This window comes from Cololabis saira, chromosome 18 (assembly GCF_033807715.1).
Source record: "Cololabis saira isolate AMF1-May2022 chromosome 18, fColSai1.1, whole genome shotgun sequence".
Classification (NCBI taxonomy): Eukaryota; Metazoa; Chordata; class Actinopteri; order Beloniformes; family Belonidae; genus Cololabis; species Cololabis saira.
This window is the reverse complement of record NC_084604.1, coordinates 31827774-31846578: the sequence shown is the minus strand read 5'-3', so window position 1 is coordinate 31846578 and position 18805 is coordinate 31827774. Positions and strand designations below refer to the sequence as shown.

At 41.3% G+C, this 18805-nt stretch overlaps 1 protein-coding gene across 1 annotated transcript in view; it reads left to right on the top strand.

Annotated features, from left to right (window-relative positions):
• Nucleotides 1–17807, top strand: part of LOC133464697 (methylmalonate-semialdehyde/malonate-semialdehyde dehydrogenase [acylating], mitochondrial-like) — a 30782-nt gene extending 12975 nt beyond the window's left edge. Inside the window, exons 6-12 of the mRNA XM_061746827.1 lie at nt 1612–1914; nt 4631–4752; nt 4875–5064; nt 12338–12519; nt 13798–13977; nt 15543–15641; nt 16993–17807. Of these exons, the coding sequence (XP_061602811.1) occupies nt 1612–1914; nt 4631–4752; nt 4875–5064; nt 12338–12519; nt 13798–13977; nt 15543–15641; nt 16993–17097 (1181 nt within the window). The 3' untranslated portion in view covers nt 17098–17807. The remainder of the gene's footprint in view (nt 1–1611; nt 1915–4630; nt 4753–4874; nt 5065–12337; nt 12520–13797; nt 13978–15542; nt 15642–16992) is intronic.
• The last annotated feature ends 998 nt before the right edge of the window (nt 17808–18805 follow it).

The following is an 18805-nucleotide window of genomic DNA, read 5'->3' as shown; positions in this document are numbered from 1 at the left end:
ATCGATTTTAAATCGTAATCGCGATTATGTAATTAGAACGATGTTAAAACGTGAAAATCGTAAAATCGATTTTTCACTTTTTTTTTTATTTTTATTTTATTTTTTTATTTTTTTAACCTTGTCTGCACACATATTAATGATTGATACCATATTAATGATTGATGGAAATACCTCTCAATACCTGCGACAAGTGCCCCATCGGAGAGGCTCTTTAGTGTAGGAGGGGGCGTTGTAACATGCCACCGGGCATCCCTCAAGCCAGATGCGGTAGACCGGCTCGTGTTCCTTGCAAAAAACTTGCAAATGTGAATAGCAAATGTAATGAGTGACATTACACACCTCTACCTCCTTCATGGGTTGCATTATTATTTAGCATGCAAAGACCCAGTTTAGTTTAATTAGAAAATGTCTTGTTTTATTTAATTGGAAATATAACTTACTGTATGGTTGCAAGTGCAGATTTGCTGATTTTTTTTTTTTTTTTCAGAGATAAAACTTTATATTTTATTATATTTTTTTAAACTTGTTTTGCACTTTATTCATTCATTTTTGGTTTAATAAGAGCAAAGTTTGCACTTAAAGCCCAATGGGGCAAATGTTCAATAAAAAAACAGCATATTTGAAATAATTTCTTTGCCTTTTGTCAATTCACAAAATAATCGTAATCGAAAATCGGATTTTGAGAGAAAAAAAATCGAGATTTTATTTTTGGGCAAAATCGAACAGCCTAATATATATATATATATATATATATATATATATATATATATATTAGGGCTGGGCGATTTTGGACAAAAATAAAATCCTTTTTTTTTTTTTTCTCTGAAAACCCGATTTTCGATTTTTTTTTTTTGGTAAAACTACAAAAGACAATGGAATAAATTGTTTCAAATATTTTATCTTTATTTTTAAAGAAAAATAGCAAACAAATTTCCCTATTGGGAATGAAGTGCAATTGAAAGATACTGTAAGAGTTTAGTAAAGTGACAACATTTACAATTTTCTTGACCAAACAAAGACGAATAGACGAGCTCTGTCTGTAATGCAGCAAAAAAGGAAAATCTATTTTCCGATTTTCCTTTTTTTAACATCGATTGTGATTAATAAATCCGATTTATATTTAAAATCGATTAATCGCACAGCCCTAATAAATATATATATATATATATATATATATATATATATATATATATATATATATATATCTATATATATATATATCTCTAGACACATTCATCCTTCCAAATCAACACACGGATCCCACAAGAACCTTCATCAGCATACAATCATTTTTGTTATTACACATTAGCTTCTGTTTTTCCTAAGGGTGGTTATTGCCGTTGGATAAAAGCTGTATTTTCCTAATCTGGTTCTGTAAAACGTGTATCTTTGTGTGTTTGCGACAAAATAATAGAAGCTATGTCTTATGAGGCTGAATATATTTTATAATATATATATATATATATTTGCAGTCATGTAAAGGGCCTGAAGGCTGAATGTTCGCATGCATCCTGAATGCGTTCATTACTAAATTGGGAATCTCGTTTCTTCTTATCTGGGTGCGTTTTCATTAGCTGACTCGGTTGTTTTTGTTAATTTCCGCCCCCTCAGAGGTGGTCGAACACGCCTGCAGCATCACCTCCCTCATGCTGGGGGAGACCTTGCCCTCCATCACCAAGGACATGGACACCTACACCTACCGCCTGCCCCTCGGAGTCTGCGCCGGCATCGCCCCTTTTAACTTCCCTGCCATGATCCCGCTGTGGATGTTCCCGATGGGGATGGTGAGCGGCAACACGTACCTGATGAAGCCGTCGGAGCGGGTCCCGGGCTGCACCATGCTCCTGGCCAAGATGCTCCAGGATGCTGGGGCACCGGACGGTACTATCAACATCATCCACGGGCAGCACGCAGGTGAGCGTGCTTGTGTGGGAGACTCTCTCTGCAGGTTGCATAGTGTTGTTTTTGGCAGCCTGTTTCAATTTTAGTTTTAGTCTAGTCTTTGGGTCAAGCTGTCAGTTTAGTTTCTATTAGTTTTAGTCACGTTCATTCTCCTTTTAGTCGTGTCAAGTTCCAGTTGACTAAAAGTCTGAGCATTTTAGTCAGAATTGTCTCGTTTTAGTCGAAGATTGATGAAATTTTAGTCTAGTTTTCGTCAAAGATTGTATTTAGCCAAACCCATTTTACAATTCAAACAAGGTAATCTTATTATTATATTATTGTTACCTTATAGACTCAAGAATACATTCTGTTTGAACTCCTCCCCTCTCGACGGCGCTACAGAGCTCTGTACGCTAAAACCTCCAGATTCAGAGACAGTTTCTTCCCCCAAGCTGTTGCTCTCATGAACTCTCATCACTCATAGAATCTCAGAGTAATCAATCACTGTGCAACAATAATAATAATAACCACATTCATATGCTGTAACATTGCACCTTTCTATAATCATGTCTACCTCATACTGCCGCACCTTTCACTTAAAAACTCATTTGTCTATTTACTGTACAGTGAGTCAAATTCCATGTCTTGTTTGACCTGACTTGGCCAAATAAACCTGATTCTGATTCATTCCAGATACAGAAGACGCTCTAATTTGAGTTTACAACATATTTATTTTTCCGCATTTCTCCCAATCTTTTTCTTTTTCAACGTCACATTCGTTTTTTCCTTTCTACGTCTATGTAGGAAAGTGTATCCAAAGATCGTCTCTTCCTCTTCTCCAGCCACAGAGCACATCCCCGTGTGGCCGGCCATCGATCCCTTTCTCTATTTAACTTATTTTTTATTGAACACAAACAGATTAATACACATTTACACTCCTTATCCATATTAACAGATACTAAGAGAACAGGTGCAATCATGTACAATGAAGTAAAAGAAATGAAAAAAAAAACATGAAATAAAAGACGAGAGAGAAAAATAAAAACGAAAGGTTAACAGGAGGTGTTCATAGCTTTGTCAATGCTTCTGTTACTAGCGACCAGCGGCCACTGAACTGGTTAGTTTTTAGCCTTAATCTTGCTGTAATTTTCTCCATCATATTTTAGCTTTGTTTTTAATTGACGTGAACCTAGAGCTCTGCGTTAACGGCATCAGCCTCTAAACTGCAGCTGCATCTTCTGGATCTGATTCCCCGCTGCAGCGACTGGGATTGAGGACGTGACGTCACCCAGCAGAACTAAACCAGAGGAAACAACTTAAAACATGTATATTAAGGATCTTTGTTATAACATTTCGTCTCGTCTTGTTTTGGTCAACGAAAATGAAGACACATTTTAGCAGAGTTTTGTAATCTACGTCTCGTTTTTATTCGTCTACGACAGGGGTCGGCAACCCGCGGCTCTATAGCCGCATGCGGCTCTTTAGCGCCGCCCTAGTGGCTCCTAGAGCTTTTTCAAAAATGTTTGACCTTTTTTTTTTTTTTTTTTCTTTCCTTTCTGTCTTCTTTTTTTCTTGTTTTTTCTTTTTTTCCTCTTTTTTCCTTTTTTTTCTCTTTTTTCTTTTTTCCTCTTTCTTTTTTCCTTTTTTAATCTTGACATTTCGACTTTTGTCTCAACATTTTGACTTTTTTCTTGAAATTTTGACTTTTCTCAACATTTCAACTTTTTTTTTTGAAATTTTGACTTTTCTCAACATTTCGACTTTTTTCTCGAAATTTCGACTTTTTCCTCAACATTTCGACTTTTTCCTCAACATTTCGACTTTTTTCTCAACATTTCGACTTTTTTCTCAACATTTCGACTTTTTTCTCAACATTTCGACTTTTTTCTCAACATTTCGACTTTTTTCTCAACATTTCGACTTTTTCCTCAAGATTGTACTTCAACATTAATCTTGACATTTCTACTTTTTTCTCGAAATTTTGACTATTTCCTCGAAATTTTGACTTTTCTCAACATTTTGACTTTTCTCAACATTTTGACTTTTCTCAACATTTTGACTTTTCTCAACATTTTGACTTTTTTCTCAACATTTCGACTTTTTTCTCAAGATTGTACTTAAACTTTAATCTTGACATTTCTACTTTTTTCTCGACATTTCGATTTTTTTTTTTCGACATTTCGACTTTTTTCTCGAAGTGCATAATAAAAAAAAAATCTTCCTCCAGTTATAACTAATATAGAAACATGCAGCATGTGTTGCCTTCATTCTAAGGCTTATACAAGACTTTTAATTTTTTGCGGCTCCAGACATATTTGTTTTTTCTGTTTTTGGTCCAATATGGCTCTTTCAACATTTTGGGTTGCCGACCCCTGGTCTACGATATTGCATTATATATTTAATTATCGTCACATGACCAGCATTTTCGTTGCGTCTCGTCTCGTTTTCCTCAGGTGATAAAGGTTCTTTGACGACGATATTTAGTCACAATTTTCATGACGAAAGCGACTTTAATGTTGCATGTGGTAAACAACTGGTGAAGGTGCATGGATGATTCAAGCCCTAATCATATACCCTGTAGTCGTCTCCGGGTGGAACATTTCCATGATTTGTGCGTCTGTATCTGCAAGTAATTTGGAGGTGTTCTGAGCAGGAGGATTTGTGGCTCTCTATCAGCACTCGTATATTGTGCCTCAAGGCTTAGGCAGATGGAAAGGATTTACATTTTGGTTGTATCTTTTTTGTGTAGCGGTGAACTTTATCTGCGACCACCCAGCCATCAAAGCCATCAGCTTTGTGGGATCCAACCAGGCGGGAGAGTATATCTACGAGCGCGGCTCCAAAAATGGGAAGAGAGTGCAGTCCAACATGGTACTCGTATAGTTTCATAGATGCAACATGTGCTTGCTCTTATTTTAGGGAAGTCATTATTTTCTATGATAACCCACATATTAAAAATAGTCTTCTGTCCTACATTTTTTTTTTGCATTTAGGGTGCCAAGAACCACGGCGTGGTGATGCCTGATGCCAATAAAGAGAACACCATCAACCAGCTGGTGGGCGCTGCGTTCGGAGCAGCTGGTCAGCGCTGCATGGCGCTCTCCACGGCCATCTTTGTCGGGGAGTCTCGTGAATGGCTCCCAGAGCTGGTGGAGCGCTCCAGGTCGCTGCGTGTAAACGCAGGTAACTCCCTCATTTCATTTTTATTTATTCCGATCATGGAAATATGCAAAGAAAAGACTCAAGCAAGTAAAATGACAACATAAGCAAAAGCATATTCCAGAACCAGAAAGGAGCAGGAAGAAGAAAATCTTATTATAGCTGCCCCTCCCTCAAAACAAAATCTAACAATAATAACAGATGGTCTGCACTAGGGCTGTTCGATTTTGCCCAAAAATAAAATCTCGATTTTTTTTTTTTTTTTTTTTTTCTCTCAAAATCCGATTTTCGATTACGATTATTTTGTGAATTGACAAAAGGCAAAGAAATGATTCAAATATGCTGTTTTTTTTATTGAACATTTGCCCCATTGGGCTTTAAGTGCAAACTTTGCTCTTATTAAACCAAAAATGGATGAATAAAGTGCAAAACTCTGTAAAATAAGTTGAAAAAAAGTTTTAAAAAATATAATAAAATATCAAGTTTTATCTCTGGAAAAAAAAAATCAGCAAATCAGCACTTGCAAACATACAGTAAGTTATATTTCCAATTAAATAAAACAAGACATTTTCTAATTAAACTAAACTGGGTCTTTGCATGCTAAATAATAATGCAACCCATGAAGGAGGTAGAGGTGTGTAATGTCAGTCATTACATTTGCTATTCACATTTGCAAGTTTTTTGCAAGGAACACGAGCCGGTCTACGGCATCTGGCTTGAGGGATGCCCGGTGGCATGTTACAACGCCCCCTCCTACACTAAAGAGCCTCTCCGATGGGGCACTTGTCGCAGGTATTGAGAGGTATTTCCATCAATCATTAATATGGTATCTGTAGCGACGAGGCCACAATCAACAATAACTCAGTTACTTGCTCTTAAACTTAAACTTAAACAAGGACTTAAACCTTAAACTAAATAGCTGCTGCTGCCTGGCGTCCTCTATGGACTTAAGAAATACTAGTGGATACCCAGTTAAAGGGACTAAAGTGAATGGGGAGGGCAAGGGTTAAACAATAATCACTAATTTAATATCACACAAAATATATACAGATTCCAAATAGATAATTTCTTATCATTAGCAGAAACAACACACAAATGGATTTATCTAATCTAAACCTTATGGAAATATACAATGCCGAATTAACCCTATTTAATCCTATTCTAATGTCGACATGTTGCCCGGGGGTGGAGCTCTGTGAGATTGAGGTGACAGGGATGCAGAGTCCTGAACACAGACGGGAGGGGTGAGCAGGGGGAGGGGCGTCCGAGCCCCGCTGCTGTTCAGTCGAAGGGGAGGGGGGAGATGTCCGCGATCCGTGCGGGATGAGAAGGGGGCGTGGCGGGCTGATGAAGGCAGTCGGCAGGCAGGTGGTCCGGTCCTCAGGACGGGGGGACTTCTCCAGATTGTCCGACGTCGGAGTTTCAGCCTTGAGCAGGAGGATGCGTTAGCATGAGCTAACGCAGCTAACTGGCTGACTAGTCCAACTTAACTAGTCAGAAAGCTCCGACTGAAACTACTGTATATGACAGTCCAATCTTCAGGAGGTGTCCTCCTCTTTGTGGATAAGTAACGTTACTTATCAACTTAAGTCACAACTTAAAAGACCTCTGCTCGACACGACGTCGACTTCTCTCAGCTGTTCTCTCTCAGCTGTTTTTCTGTCTCAACCGCCGATGCGCGCTCCCGCGGGCTCCCGTTGCATCCAAACGGACCGTTGACGCTCTCCCCGCGTGCACGCACACACACACACACAATAAAGTACGTTCTCTACAATCACACAACACAGTACCGCACCATAACATAAAATGCAACATAAAACGTATGTAATGCATTAATATAACTTTTCCATGCACTAGACATGAACCAAATATAACAAATAAACTAATAATATAAAAATAGGATTTTACAGGGGCTGACTCTGGCTGGGCTTCACTACAGCCGCCCCATAATTCGCTCTCTGCGTAATTATAATAACTAGAAGCCAGTTAGAGTCAAGTCCGGGTGAGAAACAGTCATGGTTCTCTGGCCGCCCCATAAGTCAGGGAGGGGGGTCAAGGTCAGCACTAGAGTCAGGGAAGGCAGGGAGCTCAATAAGCTTGGCTACAGGTCGGGTGTAGGTTCGGCCCTGGACGGTGACGTTGATCAACTCTGTGACCCGATGCTTGGCGCCCAGAACGATGGGGTGCTTCAGATCCTCTGCCAGGTCCAAGGCTCGGCGTAAGGGGCCCCCAACTCGGATGAGACCCTTCTCGTCGAGTTCTGGGGCAAGGGTCAGGAGTCGGCTGTCCGCGGGGAGAGGCTTTTTGGTTTGGAGGCACTCCAAATCTTCGGGGTAAGGGTCCCTTTGAGCTCGCTTCAGGACCAGAAGCTCGGCCTCAGCGAAGTTTTCGGCGCTGAGGTCCAACGAGTCGGGGTGCTCAGGGTGGTGCCAAAGGAACGTCCTTTTCTGCAGTTCCTCAATTCTCTTACAGTCGTCCATCTTGGGACCCTCAGTGGGTTTATCCTCACACAATCCGCAGAAGAGTGACTTCTTCGGCTCAGTCTCAGTCTTCTTGCTGATCTTGGAGGAGCCGGAGGTCCCGGTCCCCTTGGTCTGGACCAGAGTCCCCTTGGTCACCAGGCTCTTGGTGGCGGTGTTGACGCAGGCTTTGTCCTTGTCCACGTCGTATCCTCCGCCGGCCAGAGCTTTCTTGACGGCGGCGGCGGACTTGCCACTGCGCTCCTTGGACGCGGCCACGGCCTTCACGATGAGGTCCGTCATGCTGGGGCCAGCGTTCTTCGGCTTGAACACCTTCTTCTTGGCAGCTTTGGCCGGAGCCGGGGCTGGAGCTACTTCGGCTATGTTGCTTCTCCTCGTCTGTTCGACGAGGGAAATGGCGTACTTTTCTTCCTTTGATTTGACCACCTGTCTCTCATTTTTGAAAGGCATCATGTCGAGTTGCCAGGGCCGCTCCACATGGCTTAGGAGGGCGTTGTTGCTGGTGGTCATTTTACTGTAAAAGCAGCTGCTCTGAGTTAGCCCATTGACCTGGGAAGGGATGGGCCCTTGAAGTGTCCAGCCAAGTCTCGTCTCGATCGCTGCTGGGCTGCCTCTGGGCCCCCGGTAGATTGCACCGATCGGGGTGATGAGATCGGCGTTGTCTGAGCCGATCAGGAGGGTCGGGGTCACTCCGCTGACTGGTGGCAGGGGTAGGTTCTTAAGATGAGCGAACCTCTCCCGTAGCTGCTGGACAGGGTAGTCGTATTGGCCGAGCCCGATGTGCTTGCTGGTGAAGACGCTCTCAACGGAGTAGCGCTTGTCGGGCTGGTGCGCGGGCGTGATCTGGAACGTGACTCGCTGGCCATCGATGGTTTTCAAGTCTCTCCTGATGGTGCGCAGCATGAGCGTCTCCTCTTCACCCTGAAGGCCAAGCTGTTTTGCGGCACAGGCAAGGAGCAAAGTTCTCTCCGAACCATCGTCCAGTACAGCGTATGTGTCCAGCATCTTGTTACCGCAGCGAAGGTGGACCCTGACTATTTTCAACATGACTTTGGCGCTTCCACTATTTGCCGGGTCTATATAGTAGTTGCCGGTTGTTGATGATGCGGCAGAGTTAGCTGCTGGTTTGGATGCGGTCTGCGCTTTAAATGCAGCTGTCCCGCCATTGTCTCTGAGGTTGACTTCGTGTAGGACTCGCAGGTGAATGGACCCACACTCGTCACACCTCTTCTTGAGAGTGCAATCTGCAGCTCTGTGTGTGTCGCGCGCACACCTCCAACACCTGCGGTTGGTCTGTATCCAATCCTTCTTCTCCTGAAGGTTCATCCTTTTAAAGTTCTCACAGCTGTGGAGCCAGTGGTCCTCTTTACAGTAGGGGCACCCGGGCTTCCCTTTGCCCTTGATAGGGGCGGTGCCTTTCTGCTTACTGGACTTGGACTCGTTCCTGGAGTCGTCCATCTGGAGCATTACTGTGGTGGCTCTTGCTTCGCCCCTACCCCTCTTGCCTCCATCTTTCAGGTTGTGCTCGCCCTTGAAGGTGGGGTCTAGCCCCAGGCACCGGACCTCCTGCCTGAGGAAGTTCGATAGGTCGATGAGGGAGAGGTCCGGTTGGTGAAGGGAGCTCCGGAGGTGTCGGAAGCGCTCCTGGCGGAACTTAGGGAGCTTTGCCAGGATGCGCTCCACATTGGAACCAGAGTGGAGTTCATGGAGCCCTCTCTCGTGCTGGGCCTGCAGCATTCCCACCAGGGACTGCACCCTGACCGACAGACTGTCTAGGGCCCAGTCGTCCTTAACTGGGGGGAGCTTCTCTATTTCACCCAGCTCATGCAATATGAAGTCCCACGGCCGCCCGTAACGATCGTCCAGGGCGGCCAGTGCTGCGGTGTAAGGCAGAGTGGAGTGGGCGTATGCCAGCACCATGCTGTGAGCACAGGGGGCCTTAACGTGTTTGAGCAGCAGGGCGTACTTAAACTTCTCGTCATGTGCCTCGGTTAGGAGGATCTCCAGGCACATCCTTAGCTCCAGATACTGGGCTCGGTCCTCCCTTGTGAAATCAGGAAATGTGACCTCTTCCACGTAGAGGTTGGTTCGTCGGTGGAGGATGGTCGGCTGTGTTTCTGAGGGTGGGTGAATCGGTGGAGCCCGGTTCTCTGGAGCTGGAGAGGCTCGCTGGATCTTGGGCTGCAGTAGAGAAGCTGGTAGGGGCTCACTTGCTTTCTGACTGGGTGGTGGGGGGAGCTGATATGAGTAGGAGGGGGAGGGGGCCTGATAGTTCAGATGATCCACCACTGGATGACTGGGAACATCAGGGAGAGAGACCATTTTCGGAGCCTCCTCTTCATCAGCTAACTCAGCCAGTCTATCATGCAGGAGGACGGCCATTTCTCTTGGCTCCTCCTCGATGGCGGACCGTCGATCTCTGCCGTCCGAACGTATTACGCTCTGGCGATCTGGAGAGTGCTGTCTTGAACTGCGACAAGATGATCTCCGGGAGGATCTGACGGAAGATCTAGGGGTTTGGTTCTGTATCATGTTAGCCAACACCGCCATGGTCTGGGCCTGTTGCTCCATGAGCCTTGATTGTTGCTCAACTTGCCTCTTGAGCAGGTCCATCACCTCACTTTTCTCTGATGCGTTGGAGCACATGGAGGTGCAGCTGGTAGCTGGAGACAGCGGCCTGTGTTTCCTGCCCTGTCTGTCAGGCTGTCCAGTCTCAGGGAGGTCAGCTTCAGCTGGGTTGGTTAGCTGCGTCAGGTTGGTAGCCGTAGCCTGATCTATATTATGGCTAGGCTCGGTAGGTGCTGGACCGCCTGAACTACAGTCAGTTGGGGGCGCTATGTCACCCTTAGGGGGCCTGTCAGTTACAAAGTCAGCTAAGTAACCAGGGGGGCCTACATTTCTCTTTGAACGTACGACTGGGGGAGGGGAGCTATCTGCTGAAGGGTATCCACCGCTAGCCATGGCAGTAGTAGCAGCGCTATTCATCCGGCTCGAAGGACCAAATTGTAGCGACGAGGCCACAAAACAACAATAGCTCAGTTACTTGAACTTAAACTTAAACTTAAACAAGGACTTAAACCTTAAACTAAATAGCTGCTGCTGCCTGGCGTCCTCTATGGACTTAAGAAATATTAGTGGATACCCAGTTAAAGGAACTAAAGTGAATGGGGAGGGCAAGGGTTAAACAATAATCACTAATTTAATATCACACAAAATATATACAGATTCCAAATAGATAATTTCTTATCATTAGCAGAAACAACACACAAATGGATTTATCTAATCTAAACCTTATGGAAATATACAATGCCGAATTAACCCTATTTAATCCTATTCTAATGTCGACATGTTGCCCGGGGGTGGAGCTCTGTGTGATGGAGATGACAGCGAGTCCCGAACACAGACGGGAGGGGTGAGCAGGGGGAGGGGCGTCCGAGCCCCGCTGCTGTTCAGTCGAAGGGGAGGGGGGAGATGTCCGCGATCCGTGCGGGATGAGAAGGGGGCGTGGCGGGCTGATGAAGGCAGTCGGCAGGCAGGTGGTCCGGTCCTCAGGACGGGGGGACTTCTCCAGATTGTCCGACGTCGGAGTTTCAGCCTTGAGCAGGAGGATGCGTTAGCATGAGCTAACGCAGCTAACTGGCTGACTAGTCCAACTTAACTAGTCAGAAAGCTCCGACTGAAACTACTGTATATGACAGTCCAATCTTCAGGAGGTGTCCTCCTCTTTGTGGATAAGTAACGTTACTTATCAACTTAAGTCACAACTTAAAAGACCTCTGCTCGACACGACGTCGACTTCTCTCAGCTGTTCTCTCTCAGCTGTTTTTCTGTCTCAACCGCCGATGCGCGCTCCCGCGGGCTCCCGTTGCATCCAAACGGACCGTTGACGCTCTCCCCGCGTGCACGCACACACACACACACAATAAAGTACGTTCTCTACAATCACACAACACAGTACCGCACCATAACATAAAATGCAACATAAAACGTATGTAATGCATTAATATAACTTTTCCATGCACTAGACATGAACCAAATATAACAAATAAACTAATAATATAAAAATAGGATTTTACAGGGGCTGACTCTGGCTGGGCTTCACTACAGTATCAATCATTAATATGTGTGCAGACAAGTTAAAAAAAATAAAAAATTTAAAAAAAAAGTGAAAAATCGATTTTACGAGTTTCACGTTTTAACATCGTTCTAATTACATAATCGCGATTACGATTTAAAATCGATTAATCGAACAGCCCTAGTCTGCACAATTACTTAGTTAATATCACAAGAAAAGAAAAACAAGAAAATAAATTGTCTGTCTCCATACGCATATATTATATATTTAGACTATTTCATCCATACATTGCTATTTTTTTCTCTTTAAATTTATATTTAAACTGAAATATGTTTATACAGCCCTTTTAAATCATAATGTAATGAATTCCATAACTTAATTCCAACAATTGAAGTGCTCATCTGCTTTAAGGTTGTTCGGGCAAATAAATGTTTAAAATTACATTTTCTACGACTATCTTAGTTATTTAAACTGAAAGTAAACATGTATTGTAAGTTTTCTGGTAATAATTTACATTTAGCTGTGTACATGATTGTGAGTGTCTGTAACTTAACCAAATCATCAAGTTTCAGTAATCGTGATTCAAAAAATAATCTGTCGGTGTGTTCTCTGTAATGTGTATTGAAAATAACTCGAAGTGCTCTTTTCTGTAATAAAAATAAAGGATTCATATTGGTTGGATTGGATGGTTTTGCATTTAAATGCGAAAATGTTCTGACAGTGTGAAGTTGTGTGGTTTTAGGTGACCAGCCGGGAGCCGACGTGGGTCCCCTGATCTCCCCCGACGCCAAGGCTCGGGTGGAGTCCCTGATTCAGAGCGGGGTTGACGAGGGAGCCCGTCTGCTGCTGGACGGGAGGAAGGTTCACGTCAAAGGATACGAGAACGGGAACTTTGTAGGACCCACCATCCTGAGCAGTGTTACGGTGAGCTGAGGATTTATCGTAGGTAGTGTTGTTTCTGTCAGCCTGTTTCAATTTTAGTCTAGTCTTTTGGTCAAGTTATCATTTTAGTTTTTTTTTAGTTTTAGTCACGTTCATTCTCCTTTTAGTCGTGTCAAGTTTCAGTCGACTAAAAGTCTGAGCATTTTAGTCTTATTTTAGTCAGAATTGTCCAGGACCATTTTAGTCTAGTTTTAGTCAAAGATTGTGTTTAGCCAAACCCCTTTTTAAAATTCAAACAAGGTTATCTTATTATTATATTATTGTTACCTTATAGACTCAAGAATACATTCATTCCAGATACAGAAGACTCCAATTTGAGTTTATAACATATTTATTTTTTCCTGTGATTTTGTGGCCGCATTTCTACCCATCTTTTTCTTTTTCGACGATGCATTCTGTTTTCTTTTCCACGTCTATGTAGGAAAGTGTATCCAAAGATAATTTCTTCTTCTTCTCCCAGCCCCAGAGAAGATACCCGCGTTTCTCTATTGAACTTTGTTTTTAATTGACGAGTTTTTATTTTGTAATCTAAGTCTCGTTTTTATTCGTCCACGATATTGCATTATATATTTATCGTCACATGACCAGCATTTTCGTTGCGTCTCGTTTTCCTCAGGTGATAAAGGTTCGTTGACGACGATATTTAGTCACAATTTTCATGACGAAAGCAACTTTAATTGTAGGAACCGGACATTTTTAATTCCTGATGACTGCATGAATAAATCTGCATTTTTTTTTTTCTGTGTTTCACAATCTTTGTGGACAGTTCTTTTAATTTCATGTGTTCACAGAATAGTATTACTGTCCATCTGCTACACATGTTTAGGTAGAGCTGGGAGCTCGCTGAAATCCTGAAGAGATGGAAATCATTTCCCAGAAAAGAAAAACAAAAAAAGCTGAGAAATGCTTTTACTCTCAAAACGTGAAGTCCAACCTTTCAGGGAAGTTGGGGAACTTATTGATTTTTCCTGTGCAGCACACTTAACTGCAGACAGACAACTTGGCCGTCGCTGCACACTGCAGACTAATAAAACCCCCCCTGATCACATGCAGTCCTTTCAGAGTGACATCCTCCCTCCCTCCATCCATCAAAGCTTCTGGTTATGTCCTAAACTCTATAAATCTTAAAATAGGAGGCCGCTGCAAGTGTTAATGAAATGCCTCTTAATGAACAAAAATGCCCTGCTAATAATTCCTCGCAGAGTTTCAGCTGGAGACTTTATTTACTGCTGGTTTAATTATGCTTTATGTTCTCTTCAGCCGGCCATGAAATGCTACACGGAGGAGATCTTCGGGCCCGTACTCGTCGTACTGGAGGCAGACACTCTTGACGATGCCATCGCTTTAATCAACAGCAACCCTTACGGCAACGGCACCGCTATCTTCACCAACAACGGAGCCACGGCACGCAAATACACACACGAGGTGGACGTCGGCCAGGTGAGGCGTTCAACACGGGCTTTTGGGAGGGTTAAAAATACACATGAATGGATTTAAAGAGGAGTTTTGATGTTTCATGAAGGTATTGTTAAAATCAGAAGTAAACCTGTCACCTTCCGCGTTTATTTCCGTTGTCGGTGACTCACCTGTGTGAGCCTGAGTCAACAGTTTATTTTCTTTATGTTAGATGTGTTTGGTTTCAGAAGAAAGAAACAGAGTTGAGGTGAGGTGGGAGTATTTATTGGACGGAAATCTTCCGGTACCTTGGTAACTAGGGCTGGGTATCGATTCAAATGTCAAGAATCGATTCGATTCCGATTCTTAATATTCAGAATCGATTATCATGATTTGATTCGATCCGATTCGATATTGATTTGGGTTTAGTGTTATTTAAAATGTTTTTTGAGCTGTTGCCTGAATTATATGACTGTAAAATAACTAGTGAAATAATAATTTCACAATAATTATTGTGAAATAACTAAGAAATAAATAACTCAAACACGCCTTTCAATATCCATTTAAAGTGCAAAAAAGAAAGAAATTGCAACAGTTCAAGCAGTAAACAAATCATTTTAGCTTGTCTGATTTATTCTGTCACCAGACACACAGCTTGCCATGAAGCACCCGGCATTTTTCAGGTATTTCATGACAAACCGTGTCCGATAACAGAGAAACTAAACAAGCTATAGTAAATATAGATAATATGAACTTCATTGAACTAATATAACATTTAGAAATTTAAGCTGAAATGTCCAGCATTTTCTCTAAAGAAAAGTTAATTTAGTTCAGGAGTTTTCAAAACTACTGGGATTAAAGTTCACCAGGCAAAAATGTAATGATGGAGGAATCAAAAAAAAAAAAGATCTTTAGACATACAAATCGATTTTTAGGAATTAATATGAGAATCGATTTAGAATCGGAAAATCGTTTGGTTTTTTTTCAACACAGGCCTATTGGTAACCTGAAACTGATGGATATGACTTGCCACTACTAAGCAAGTCAATTTATAGCAAGTCAATTTATAGACGTCTTACTCTCCCTGTGGAGTCTTGTGTGAGATGGGCGGGGTCTCAGTCGTTGGGTGTCTTATGACAAATTCAAACATTTTTAACATTATCAAAGGTCTTAAATAAGTAATAGTCTCGTCTCTGTGCAAACAAGTGTCTGTAAAGTCATCTAGTGTCACCATTAGCTGAACCTGCAGCAAAATGTGTGGCACGCCTCAACCGTGCTCTACAGAACTAATCGGCAATCCTGCCCCAAATTTTAAATATTCTTGAGTGGTTCAGGTGTAAACGTCTGAATATTATAAGTAATGAGTCCACCGGGCCTGAATAATCAGATTATTTCTGTTCCCTGAAATACGATGCCACACAACCACACAGTTGTCAATTCCAATTTTAACTTTTAAGGAGACTGACGAGGCTTGTTTCACTGCGTCCATTTATGTTGTTTGTTGATTTTGGCTTTGCACCGTACTTTTTCTCGCACGTCCTGCTTGTGCCCTTCGTTGTATTTTTAACGTGTACTATTTGACGTCTGAATGTGTTTATGTATTATTACAGATAGGAGTGAACGTACCCATCCCTGTGCCTCTCCCTATGTTCTCCTTCACCGGCTCCAGAGGTTCGTTCAGAGGTGACACCAACTTTTACGGCAAACAGGTAAAAAGCAAAAGTAGTCTTGTATCCTTACTATTTATGACATCAACAGTTACCAAATATGCATTTTTCTTTACAAAATATTTTCCTCAGAAGGAAATGTTCCTGAGCACTTTAGGTCATACTTTGCCACTAACTCTCAATTTCATTCCTACTCAACTCGGCAGGCCCTCGCCCTAAATCCGCCTAAATGTCTGGAATCTAGAAGCCAATTTTTGTTTAGGTTTAGAGGTGTCAAAGTCTGGAATAGTTGGCACCATATTGCAAACAATTGTAGGTCCCTATCCATTTTCAAAAGTCGCTCAAGAGAGCATTTAATTCAACAATGTAGTCAAGAAAGCTCTTGCTTTTCCCACTGTTAATGTTCTTTTGCACTTCATATTCTGTTTTGTACGACGGAGTATTAGGGCCAAACAAAAAAACAAGAAAAAAGGAAATTACGAGAATAAAGTCATAATGTAATGAGAATAAAGTCGTAAAATTACGAGAATAAAGTCATAATATTACGAGAATAAAGTCGTAAAATTACGAGAATAAAGTCATAATATTACGAGAATAAAGTCGTAAAATTACGAGAATAAAGTCATAATATTACGAGAATAAAGTCGTAATATATTATAAATATAACTTCACAAGATGCTCAATATTCTTCATTTTAACACAGGGAGAAGAAGCTCTTCCTGTTAGAGTTCTCATGAATTATATTCTCATAATATTACGACTTTATTCTCGCAACATTACGACTTTATTCTCGTAATGTTACGACTTTATTCTCGTAATTTTACGACTTTATTCTCGTAATATTACGACTTAATTCTCATAATATTACGACTTTATTCTATTACGACTTTATTCTCGCAACATTACGACTTTATTCTCGTAATTTTACGACTTTATTCTCATTATATTATGACTTTATTCTCGTAATTTCCCATTTTTTTTGTCTTAGTTTGGCCCTAATACTCCGTCGTAGTTTTGCCATTTGTTCAACATAATATTAATATTTTCATGATCATGTCTACAGTAATTTTTTTAATTTTTTTTATTTTCATTCATGTTCTACATGCAATTTTTATGATATATGATATTTTTATGATTTCATATCCTCATAACTATTTTGTTAAATGTTATTAGGTGGGGGCTCCTCATAAGCCTACTGGCTTGCTCGCTCCTCCCTGCACAGTTTCTTTTAACTGCACTTATTTGTGTAATGTTATTTTTTTATGTTATGTGCTAAATAAACTAAACTAAACTGTAATTTTTTTTTTTTTCTTGTAACTTAAAAAAAAAAAAAAAAAAAAACGTCAGCTGGCTTATTGATCAAACATGTTTTTTTTCTTCTTCTCGCTACCAGGGCATTCAGTTCTTCACTCAGATTAAAACTGTGACGGCACAGTGGAAGGCTGAAGATGCCACTGTAACAAGCCCAGCCGTTACCATGCCAACCATGGGACGCTAAGCTGATGTGACAGCTCACTGCATATTGACTCCGTACATGCCTTAGGAAGAAGAAACCCAACCTGGGAGGTTTTTGGAATGAAGGTTACATGTCCTTTTCACTACTGAGACATATTTAAACTGTGGGTTATTAGAAGACGGTTTCATTTTTATAAATGTCATCTGTTCTACACAAATTGCACCTCATTTCCTTTTACACTCGGAAAGAATACACTACCCATGCACTGACCGATGGTGAGAGTTTCAATGTGGGTTTATTGTTGTATTTTTCCTTTTCCTGTGCTGACCAGTGGGGTCGTGATTTCATCACGGTCTCTGCCTCATGAATCACTGAGTGCCGTCATCAGATTTCTCAAAAGGATCAGATCATCATGTTTGTTAGCAGCAACAGCAAATGTCTTCCATAAATAACTCCTGAGGTTCATTAGCCTGTTTACCGGATGTAGTAGTTACTCGAAATGTGAATGGAATAAATGTTACACCACAATGTGGACAAAGCCACTTTTTACCCCATTAAAAATGAAAATGTTGTAGCTTTGGTTCTGCTTGTGCTCATGTTCTTGTAGGAATACCGTCCAGTGTTTGTGGGGGGGTTAGTGTGGTTGGCTTACAGTTTTTGTACTGTACAATTGGTGTAATACTATTTTGTTTTGATCTGTGGGTTTTTATTCAATTTGTATTACATTTGTTACAATACAAACTGTAAATGCAGTGATATGGTTGATAATTTATTCTTTATGATGACCCTCATCGATGAAAAGCCATTCCCGTTCACACTAATTTCCACTTGGGGGGGAATCTTTACTTAAGAAGGAGCCAGAGCAACTATTGAAAATAAGCAAGTTGGCTGAAGAACTGATAGTAACACCTTGGATGGAGGCGTTTTTACTGCAATAATGACCACAGCCGTTCACCAGCGTCCCTATGCCACTCTGGTTGAAACTATTCTGGCCCTGGCTATTTCACATGCTTCATTTCTCTAATTAGCTGGCGTCTCTAAGCAGTTTCTTCTGCAGATTTCCCTCTGAAAATCAGTCACATGCAAATGCAGAGGAACAAAACTAATCCTTTTGTAAAATGGGAGAGGACAAGAATTAGGATTATTGGCCAGACTAAACAAAAGCTATACTGACGGATGTTGAAATAATATGTAGTTGAAATAAAACCACACAATGTGCAGAAGAAGTGGATTAGACACTGATTTAACTCTTTTTTTAAAGGAAACAATCCCAAAACAGGTGTTTGTAATATGTATACTGTAGTGGTACAGTTATAGTCTTACAGGACTGTCTCAGAACATTAGAATATTGTGATAAAGTTCTTTCTTTTCTGTAATGCAATTTAAAAAAAAAAAAAAAAAAAAAAAAAAAGTCATACATTCTGGATTCATTACAAATCAACTGAAATATTTCAAGCCTTTTATTATTTTAATATTGCTGATTATGGCTTACAGTTTAAGATTAATATTCCCAGAATATTCTATTTTTTTTAGATAGATATTTTAGTTTTCTTAAGCTGTAAGCCATGATCAGCAATATTAAAATAATAAAAGGCTTGCAATATTTCAGTTGATTTGTAATGAATCCAGAATGTATGACATTTTGTTGTGCTATATGTGGAAGAGTAATTGTCTTTTAAACCTTTCCCCTTTGACTCCCATATGATGTCTTGGGGTTTAACAGTGTTTGGGTATGTTTAAAGAATTTTAA